Source organism: Rhincodon typus, chromosome 10 (genome assembly GCF_021869965.1).
Source record: "Rhincodon typus isolate 14 chromosome 10, sRhiTyp1.1, whole genome shotgun sequence".
Taxonomy (NCBI): Eukaryota; Metazoa; Chordata; class Chondrichthyes; order Orectolobiformes; family Rhincodontidae; genus Rhincodon; species Rhincodon typus.
Window position 1 is genome coordinate 28,669,806 of NC_063341.1, and position 10,921 is coordinate 28,680,726.

Below are 10,921 nucleotides of genomic sequence, written 5' to 3' on the forward strand. Positions count from 1 at the left end.
CACGTCTCTGTTTAGATTGTGCTATTATGGATGTGTTGTCCCAGTCAAATTCTTGTCCTTCTTTGTTCATGCGTATTGAGACCAGTGAGAATTGGTCGTGTCTCTTGGTGGCTAGTTGGTGTTCATGTATCCTTATTGTCAGTTTTCTTCCAGTTTGGCCCATGTAATGACATTCCAACCGGAACTCCATCAACAAACACATTGAATTGGACTCGATATACAAACCACTGAAAAACAGAACCAGAAGTGATGCCAACCACCCCAGTAAACTGAGGCATATAAATAACAAGCAGGACAGAACACCAACGCTTCACCGGAGGTGCACTGACGATGTTACCTAGCAGGGTGATGAAATGTCCACAATTAAACACACCGGCTTGGCGAGCAAGTCTACAACCTCTTATCTACAAACCGAGTCAGAAATCTTCACAAAACTCCAAATTTTCTCTATGGCATGGAGTAACTACATAAATGCAAGTTCTTTTTTCTAACTAGTCAGTCTCAATGGAGGTTACTGATTTCATCTAGTATTTTCCAATTCAAATTTTTCACCATTTGTAGTATTTTGCTTTCAGTAAAAAATTTCCTGCCCATATTCATCTATCAGAAAGACAGCAAATTCCACTTAAAAGGGATGATATTCCTCATACTTGTTCAAGTGTACCAAAGTTCATCCTTATAAACACTGAATGGGAAATATCCAAATAGAAAATAAAATATTGCTGTAGATAATTTCAAGTATTTCACCTTGCAATGACTAAAGGTATTCTTCAGGACATGAAAGACAGCCAGAGATAATGAATGCATGCTTGTCAAGGTTAGAGCTTCCTCAAGAGTGCACATATGCTGCACAATATTCATCAGAACTTCCAAAAGTTGGATCTGAGTCTGGAAACAGACAGCAACAAAATTATATTAGCAGCTTATAGATGAAAACATACAGGGCATCACAAACCTTGTTTGAAAATATTCTGATTTGAAAGTACTAAAGTCAAATCAATATTTTCAATTTCAATTTTTTTTCCCCACAGGCCTTATAGCATTGACAGAGCTAATAAAAATGAGCACAATTTTATTGTGGGGGGAGCGGGGATTAATGAAAATAAAGTCTATAAATAAAAAGTGGAGTACTGAGCCATGGTAAAAGAAGTTCCATTTCAGGGTATACATCACACTAAATTTTTAATTGATTTGGCACATGAAATTTCAAATACAATACAGCTGGTCAGCCGCAACTCTGTTTTCAGCAATTTCAAAGACACTCATGAAATAAATGCCACACTTATTCTTACTTTCTGCATTAGGCATTGTCTTCCATTATTCTATTCACATACTTTGTCTAACTCATTTCACAATTTCTGAATTGCCTGCTGCAATTTCATTGCTTTCCATAGTTTGATATAATCTTCAAATTTGACTATTTTGGATTGATTTTCTCAGTCCAATTAATTCATGCAAATTAGAAACAATAATCAGGCCAGTGTTGGTCCATGAGGCATCCCAATCAATTTCTTCACCCACACTTCCATAACAAGTACACATTTTCCATCTTTCAGCCTCTTTTTCCATTCCAAGGACTTATACAGAATCCCCACAGTTAAGTTTAACAAATAGCATTAGTTTTGAAACTTTACAAATGCCTTTCCAATGCCTAGGTATGCATCACTGTAGGACTCCTCACAATTCATTAGAGATGTCACTTCCTCAAAGGAGTTGCTTAAATCAGTCAGAATCATTCATCTGAATCCACGTTGATTACATTTTACTAAGCTTTTCTTGTACACGTAATCTTCGAGTTTACTTGTTATTGATCAGATTTAATATTTTACAAGGAATAGAAGCAAAAACTAATGGCTCTGTACTTGCATGTATTTGAATTTTCAATCAATCATTCAGTGGATAATTCACATCACTAGTATCACTTAAAGAAACTGTAATTATAACATGAAGATGAGTAACAAGAACAACTTAAATACTAAAAGGTCTTACCTGTATTGCATTCCTCAGTGCTGCCTGCAGTTCGGTGTTTTGACTGGACAAAGTTCCTGCTTGTTGAGATAACTTACTTGCAAGTTCATCAAACAATGTCATTGCCTAGCCGGAAGAAAAAAATCATGGATTTATCTTTCAGTTGGAAATCATTTGTGGTCATTGAAGCAAAAAGCATGAGAAAGTAACTTTAAAACTGGTAAAAGAAATAAATATGGTTAATGGTGTGAAATTGCAAGATTTTCTTTTGACTTATTAACACTAAAGCAGCTGCTTGTGTCATTATGTTTACTCTGGCGCATTGCTTATTTTATATCTTGAGTAAAATCCATATGTCAGTTAGGCTTACATACAGCAGTAAATAGCACCATACATCAAGGGAAACTGAAGGGTGATGGTCTGGATCTTCAATAGCCACCAATGCCCACGGTTTGACCTCTGGATATGTACAGTTTGTTTGTGCTGGAAAAGAAAGCTAGTTTATTTCAGCCTGGATGATATTGAAGAGGTCTCACTGCCTTTAGGGTAGAGAGAATGGAGACAGTCAGAATTCCTTCCCCTGATCATCAGGCAGCGAACCTTCCAACAATGAACTAAAGACGAAGTAGGTGAGGACCCTATGCAGAAACATCCTGTGAACAGATATAGTTTGATGGCCACTTGGTCCCTATGAAACAGTTATTGAACAAGGAGTGATTGCCACCAGTGAAGAATACTAGCAGAATAAAACAACTCAGGCTGCGTGTTTTTGGAATTTTGTTTTAAACAGTATATACAAAATAAATAAATAAATAAATATTCAAACTGGAAAATCCACATACCTTGGGTAATATCTGAGAGAAGAAGGCATGTTCTATATCAAAAAGGCTGATGTGAGGCAGAAACTTGCCTGTCAGAATCTTCAATACTCCTTTTAAAAAATAAAAAGGGATTTTAGCCCTTGATTCTCTGTAGAATCTAGAACACAGTCTCAGGATATGGCAATTTATTGTTTAGGACTGAAATGAGGGAATATTTATTCAAAAGTTTCCAAATCTTTAAAACTGTTCATTGCAAAAGGTTGTGGATGCTTCACTGTTAAGTACATTTAAGGTGCAGACACCCATTTTTATTTGGTCTAAGGCAATCAAGATATATGAGAGCAGACAGGCAAGTAAAGCTGAGGCAAATGGTCAGCTATGATTATAATGAATGACAGAGGAGCACGGAGGAGCCATGCAGTTTATTCTTTGTGAGAGAGGAGCAAACACACCAGATATGATAGAGATGGAGGCTTTAGGAAGTAAGGTGAGAGAATTATGCAGATAGTTGAGCTACTGTACACTTGGAACAGAGTACATTTGTAATCTGTGGAAGTCTTATTAGCAGAGGTTCTATAAAGAACACGTGGAAGGGTCAGAAATGGACTATATAAGACAGGGAAGGTTTTTGGAACTTGAGAAAAAGGGTCAGAGCAAAAGCAAGAAGTGGCACTAACCATTACCAATTTAGTGTAGAAAGATAGTCAAGGCAAGTCTAGTTAGGCAAAAATAAACTGTTTTAACAATAGTGGATAGAAATCCTTTGGGTTCTATTGCAACATCATTCATTTGAAAGACTTTGGAAATCTGGAGCACAAAGGGACTTAGGAGCCCTAATCTAGGATTGTCTTAAAGTTAAGAGCAGGTTTAGTTGGCAGGTTGGAAGGCAAAGACTAGAGTACAAGCGCAGGGACGTGCTACTGAGGCTGTACAAGTATCTGGTCAGATCACATTTGGAATTTTGTGAAGAATTTTGGACCCCATGTCTAAGGAAGGATGCGCTGGCATTGGAGGGGGTCCAGGGGAGGTTTACAAGAATGATCCCAGGGATGAAGGACATCTCACATGAGGAGCGGTTGAGGACTTTGGGTCTGTACTCAAAGGAGTTTAGAAAGATGGGAGGGCAGTGGGGGTGGGGCATCTCATTGAACCTTACAGAATACTGAGAGGCCTGGATATAGTGGAAGTACAGGAGATGTTTTCACATCTTCAGAGTGAAGGCACCACTCTTTAGAACTGAGATGCTGAGGAATTTCTTCAGCTAGAGAGTGGTGAATGTGTGAAACTGTAAATTCTGTGCCACAGACACCAAGTTATGACAGAGACGAATAGGTTCTTGATTAGCAAGGGGATCAAGGGTTACGGGAAAAAGGCAAGAGAATGGGGTTGAGAAACATACCAGCCACGATCAAATGGCAGAGTAATCTCAATGGGCCAAATGGCATAATTCTTCTCCTTTAGTTTATCAACTTATGGAAAGACATGACTGGGATCAAGAGTTTGTGTAGTATTATAACTATTTCAAACAGGTTAAAACAGGTGCTAATGTTAGAATGTAAAGGGAGTTGTCTCCAGAATGGAAAGGAGGAAAATGAGGCTGGAGAAACTGTCAGATGCTACCAAGATATAATTGAATAAATAAAAAAGTAATGGTAAAGTCAGTTTGATTGGACAGGAGGAGACCGGAGTAAGTGAAATATAGTGACAATTCTGCTAGTGTGTCTCATGGAGGAGACGGAAAAAGGCTGTGTAGTCAGCACAGAGAGGAAGACAAGATCTCCAGAGATATGAAATTTTTAATAGTATGGGAAAGCATCTACTAATCTTGCATACCCTCGTGAAATATATAGATTTTTATAATCATTCCCAATAACAAAGTAGAATTGTAGAAGATTCAAAGAATCCCTAGAGTGCAGCAAGTGGCCCATCGAGTCTGCACTGACCCTCCAAAGAACATCTACACCAGATCCAGCAACCTCCCCCCCCACCCATATCACTGTGACCCCACATTTATCATGGCTAATCCACCTAACCTGCACATCCATGGGCACTACACTGCAATTTAGCATGGTCATTTCACCTAACCCTGTACATCCTTGGACTATGGGAGGAAATCGGACCTCCCGGCAGAAACCCACACAGACATGTGGAGAATGTGCAAACTCCACACAGTCACCAATGACTCCAGTCTCCATCAGTGCAAAGTTCTCATTAGTAACCTGTATAGATTTGTTTACTTTTGTTGACTCAAAGATACATACTAAATACTAGATAATTCTATAGCAAATTCATTGTCAACTGTTCCCAATTTTCCAGTCTCAAACCTACTCAGTCCACAATCAATGAGGGCATAAGTCTTTGGATAACTGTTATATAACAACTTATTTTTGTTCAAGAAGGCATGAAGAAATGTGGAGGTACGTACTGTCAAAGCTCAAGATCACCTATATTCATATTGAATGGCAGAGTAGGCTTGACGGGCTATATGGTCTATTGCTGCTCCCATGCAATGTGCTCTTGTGAAATGGATTAAGCCAAAAATAGAGGTAGGTTTATCACTTGGAAATTGCAAAGGACTCAAGACATAAAGTACATTTAGATAAATGGTAAGAAACAGAGTTCTTTATTTTGAAAGTTGTCCTCCGTATATATTTCTCTTAACTGTTAAGCATTTAAATGGAAGGTATCGTACAACTATTATTTCAGCTCTTGGTCCTGTCTATATAGCTAACATGTATAATCAGTACTTACGTAATTGTTCCTTACTGCTTTCGTTATTTTGATATATAGAGTAACTGGTGTTAAAGACAATATCACAAATGAAATATAAATCGCTGACCAATTACATAGATGAAATTATATTTAAAATTACGCATAGCCGGGAACTGACAACAAAATAAATCATTGTTAAATACTGTAATAGATCATAAGTCTTCAGAATAAAGTAGGCTATTTGCCCATCAACTCTACCCCAACATTGAACCAGATCATGGTTGATTTGATTATGGTCTTTACAGTCACATTCCTGCTGGTCACTCCCCACACTTTACCCTCGACTCATTTTGGAGATCAAAGATTCAATCTCAGTTTTGAATAAAGTCAATGATTCAGCCTTCACTGTTCTCTGTGGAAGAGAATTCACAAGATTAATGACCCTTTGGAAAAAAGAAATTCCTCCACCTCTCTATCTTAAATGGAGACTGCTTATTATTATTGAATTAGAGTTCTGAAACACCTCATGAGCCTCCTCATCTTCTGAGCATCTACTCTGAGAAGTCCCTTCTGAATCTTGTATGTTTCAATAAGATTACATTCCATTTGTCTAAACCTCAATGAATTTATGCTCAACCTATACAATCTTACCTCATAAGTCCTCTGTCCCAGGAATTACCCTAGTGAAGCTTCTCTGCACTGATTCTAATGCAAATATATTCCTCCTTAAGGAGAGCAAAACTGCACACAACATTCTTGGTGCTGTCTCACCAACTTCTTGTACAGTTATAGTGAAACATCCCTATTTTTATACTACATCCTCTTTGCAATAATGACCAATGTTCCATTTGCCTTCCTAATTATTTACATTATCTGTATGTTACCACCTTGTGATTTATGTACAATAAAACATTGATTCCACTGTCCTGCAGTATGCTGCAGGCTCTCATCATTGAAATAATAATCTGCTCTCCGCCTGTCACATTGCTGCCCACTCACTTATTTATTTATAACCTATTTATATCACTTTGCAGACTCTTTGTATTCTCCTCATAACTTGCTTTCCTACCTTTGTATCTTCAGAAAATTTGACTTCAATTTGTCCCTTCATTAAGTCATCAAATAGTTGAGGCCCCAGAACACTTATTTGCAGCTCTCCGATAGATATTTAGTCAATTTGAAATTGACCTATTTACCCCAACTCTCAGTTTCCTGTTAGTTAGCAAGTGCTCAGTCTGTGCTAATACATCACTTTCGACCCAGAAGCTCTTATTTTATGTTGTAACCTTTATGTTGCACCTCATCGAGCACTTTCTGGAAATCCAAATACCTACACCTACAGAGATAGTAGGAACTGCAGATGCTGGAGAATCTGAGATAACAAGGTGTAGAGCTGGATGAACACAGAAGGCCAAGCAGCATCAGAGGAGCAGGAAAGCTGACGTTTCGGGCCTAGTCCCTTCTTCAGAACCTTCTAGTCCCGTTAGTTTTCCTTGTACATTCTCTCTGGTGGTCATGATTGTTTTAAATCTGGGGTAAAAGTGGGAAGTGGCACGAGATGAACTGCTCCTTCACAAAAGGACTTCTTTGATTCCATTCTATGAAGTTTCTTCCTTTAATTTTGTCCCCTGCTTTTTTTTGTTTTCAACTGTGAAGGTGGATACAAAATACTTGTTCAGTCTTTACTATTTCCTTGTTTCTCACAGTCAATTTCCCAGTCTCACCTCTAAAGGACCAGCACTCATGTTAACTACTTCTTTCCTTTTTATCTAATTGTAGAATTTTTTTTGCTTTTAATGATTCTCGCTAGTTTTCTCACATACTACAACTCCTCCCTTTCCTTTTTAGTCATCCTTTGCTGGCTTCCAAAATTTTCAAGACTGGCTACCGCTAATCTTAGCAACATTGTTTTCAATATGATGCCATCCTTAACTTACCAATTAAGACAAATTCCAATAAGAGGAGGACAACAAAAAAAAATTGTACCACTATAATATATACAATGTATATATAATTAAAATAATAACAGGTACATATTAAGAATGGATAATTAGTTTGTAATCACTGTTCATTTCTTGTTATGTCTAAGTATATCAAAAGGCATTTATCCACATCTTTCATTGTGCATTGTTGCTGCCACTGTAACAAAATAGTAGACTAACTGAACAAACAGTCCACCTAGAAGTAATCAATCAATATGGAAAAGAGGCAATTCTTTAAGTAACATCTATTATCATTAAATTCCAGGTGTCAGAAATACCCCTCATGATAGTTTTTCATGAAGTACTGTGCACATTCATTTCAGCTATTCAGTATGGAAAAGCCACGGTGGGACAACATCATCCATGATATTAGTTTCAAAGAACACATTATGAAGTCTAATGATATTGTACCTACACATGTAACACAGCTTGAGGCAATATCACATGCCCCTTCACAGATTGAGAATGAGTATGATCCAAGGAGACAATTGCTCTGCCTGGCAGAATCTCTGCTGCAGTCTTGTGCATAGCCAGGAGACCCTGTAAAGAGAGAATGCAGAATCCACTGGTGCACTCAAAGCCTTTCACAAGAGGTGAGCATTACAGTGCTATTAGATATATAACAAAATACTGATTTCCATTAAATCTTCATTAGTTTGACTACAGCCAATTCAATTATTCATTAGTGACAGCCTCTTAAAAGGGGCACTTTTGGATACCGATTCCTTGTCATTCAGTGCTACTGTTAGTAGTTTAATTAAAGTATGCCTTGCCTTGATCAAATAGAGTTTACTTCCAGTACTGGTGGAAAAAATTAAGGGAATCATCCTAAAGACCAAAAATAATCTGACAAAATTGGTTACAGTCTTTACTCCATTAAAAAACTGACTTAACTTCAAATTACTGTAGTGGCTGTGAAGTGCTTTGAGACATTCAGTTGTTGTGAAAAGCAACTTTTAAATTCCAAACTTTCATTTGATTTAAAGCTGCATGGCAGCCATATTCTGTAATTACTTGGCTGAAACTGGTGGTATCAATGAAAATGTGTTTTAGGTATTAACCTGACTCCAAAAAGAATAAAAAGGGGACATTGTTACTCTAGTATCCGATTGCATTCTGACTTAGGATTTCAACTTCTTTCAAATTATAACTGCAGCTTTTGTGCAAATGCATTCATTGAGTTGCTTTTGCCAGGTCCAGGGAAGCTCCTGGTTAATGTTTCTACAACTTAACAATAATTTTTATCCCATAATTCATTACCTATCACACACTTTTTTTAAAAATATGCATTACCCCATTCTAATTAACCAAGAACACTCACTTGTTAACTCTGCCACAATGCTTGCTATGACTGTTCCAGCTTTGGTAATAACAAATCAATACTATACATCATCAAACAATTAAAGGATATAATGAGTTCAGAAAGAACAGTTCCCATCTTCCTCTTACACATCTGTTCATTCCACTGGCAGACCTCTTCTAATAGACTATACTGAGACATCTTAAAGGTTTGAAGGTACTCCAGGTTAAAGAAAAGGCAGTCTGTATGATATGTGCTCTTCGTGAGGAGTAGTCACAGCCGAAGTTTACAAGTATCTGACATTTCAGCAATAATTGACGACTACCAATAAGGCCTGTTCTCGGGAATGAAACCAAGGGGGCATCATTAGCTGCCAGTCGTTTCCGTGGAAACCAGTAAACCTGCCATGAAATCCAACAGAACCCCGCCTTATATTTTTCTCCGTCGTTTCAGAGAAACCTTGAGCTAGTTGGTGTTTAAATACAGACGCAGTACTGTGCCAAATGAGGACTTAATCCAGTTGCCCACCTACTCCCCGTCCGGGACAATCTCCAGCAACTCCTTGCCAGCGGGAACTAGTGCGCATGTGCGCACAATGCCTGTGCGCGGGGGAGGTGCGGGTGATGACCGCTGCTATACGGCGCATGTTCATGACCTGACTGTAGAGACAGTTGATGAGTTGCGTCTGCACCATGTCTCATTGCACGCTTCAAAATTACAGGTCCTTAAACTCCATTTGTCAGCAAAATACTGCGGATATTGGAAATCTGAAACAACAGAACTGCTGGAGAAGAGTCATATCGCATTCATAACATTAACTCTGCCTGTCAGACCTGCTGAGTTTCTCCGGCACCTCGTTGTTGACATTATGTTCACTGTATTTCTGCAGATAAACAGCCTTTGTATGAAGAAGGATCCCGACCCGAAACGTCAACTTTCCCGCTCCTCTGATGCTGCCTGGCCTGCTGTGTTCCTTTAGCTCCACACTTTGTTATCTCTTATTGCTTTCAACCCTATTGACTCTGACTAATCTAATGATAATTCCTGGTAACATGTATTGTAGTGGCTCCTCAAATCATAGGGAATATCACTGATTTACAGTTCTTGTTAATATAAAGTTAGAACTGCTGTAAATCCTAAAATTACTCAAACTAAACTCATCAGGAAAACTTGCCCAAGGACACCGAACCTCCTCCGTAACAAAGTGTCCTATGACAATTAAGTCTTAGATTGTATTTAATCTGATGTACCAACATCTAAAAAGGACAGACAGGAAATCTCTCAAATAGAAACCTCAAAGGAAAATTTACCGATTTTAAGAAGTTGAAAAGTCAGTGGCTTGTCTAACAATGCATGTGCACTGTATTTGAAAGTTGTTGGCGAAGACTTACCTCAACACATGGAGCTGTGATATTTTTATTTGAAGGGTTAGATAACAGGTTTCCTAAGGTAGTTGTCATATTATTATCAGGAACAAAAATAGAAGTTGTTAGAAAAGCTCAGCAGGTCTGGCAGCATCAGTGAAGAAAAATCAGAGTTAACGTTTTGGTCCGGTAACCCCTACTCAGACTACTGTTTTTGTTCACAATTTACAGCATCCACAGTTCTTTCGGGTTTTAGTTGTCATATTATTATGTTCCTCTTTATTTATCATCATTTATTTTGTCTGGTCATTTTTAACTTTTATTTTGCTTTTAAGTATAATGTGATTCCATATGGATTTCAAAGGTTTAAATCTTAATCTTAGATTATGCGCTATCTAAATCACTTAACAGCTTCACTATACATTTACCTGATCATATTTTCTGCACCAAACATAAATTTCCCAGCAGCTTCATAGCCAATTGATAAAATTTAGGAGGTGCATTGTTTTCCACAAATTCATTAAATTCCATATTGAAAGGAATCTCCTTCCACCAAAATCATTGACATGATCTTGATATTATTGTCCAGAACTGCAACATTGATAGCTAATTCCAAATTTGTTGCATTTGAAAGAACACAATTTTACAATTTCCCTGAATGCATCAATCATATATAAACTGACTAAATGAAGAATACTCTGGCTCATGAAATCTATGTATTTTCAAATCTCTTGGTGATAAGAGCAAACTTGAAAACCATTATTCACTTCAAAT

At 37.7% G+C, this 10,921-nt stretch overlaps 1 protein-coding gene across 3 annotated transcripts in view; it reads right to left on the bottom strand.

Moving 5' to 3' along the window:
* c10h1orf112 (chromosome 10 C1orf112 homolog) overlaps positions 1-9,387 on the bottom strand; it is a 58,351-nt gene extending 48,964 nt beyond the window's left edge. For 2 of the 3 annotated variants that reach the window (XM_020513923.2, XM_020513917.2), the window contains exons 1-5: positions 8,895-9,387; positions 5,541-5,580; positions 2,811-2,899; positions 1,990-2,094; positions 748-888 (exon numbers count right to left, since the gene is read on the bottom strand). In XM_020513923.2, the coding sequence (XP_020369512.1) occupies positions 748-888; positions 1,990-2,094; positions 2,811-2,899; positions 5,541-5,580; positions 8,895-8,984 (465 nt within the window). In that variant the 5' untranslated portion in view covers positions 8,985-9,387. Of the gene's footprint in view, positions 1-747; positions 889-1,989; positions 2,095-2,810; positions 2,900-5,540; positions 5,581-7,898; positions 8,024-8,804 lie in introns of all 3 variants that reach the window. The other variant, XM_048602467.1, reaches the window with a different exon arrangement.
* Positions 9,388-10,921: the final 1,534 nt, after the last annotated feature.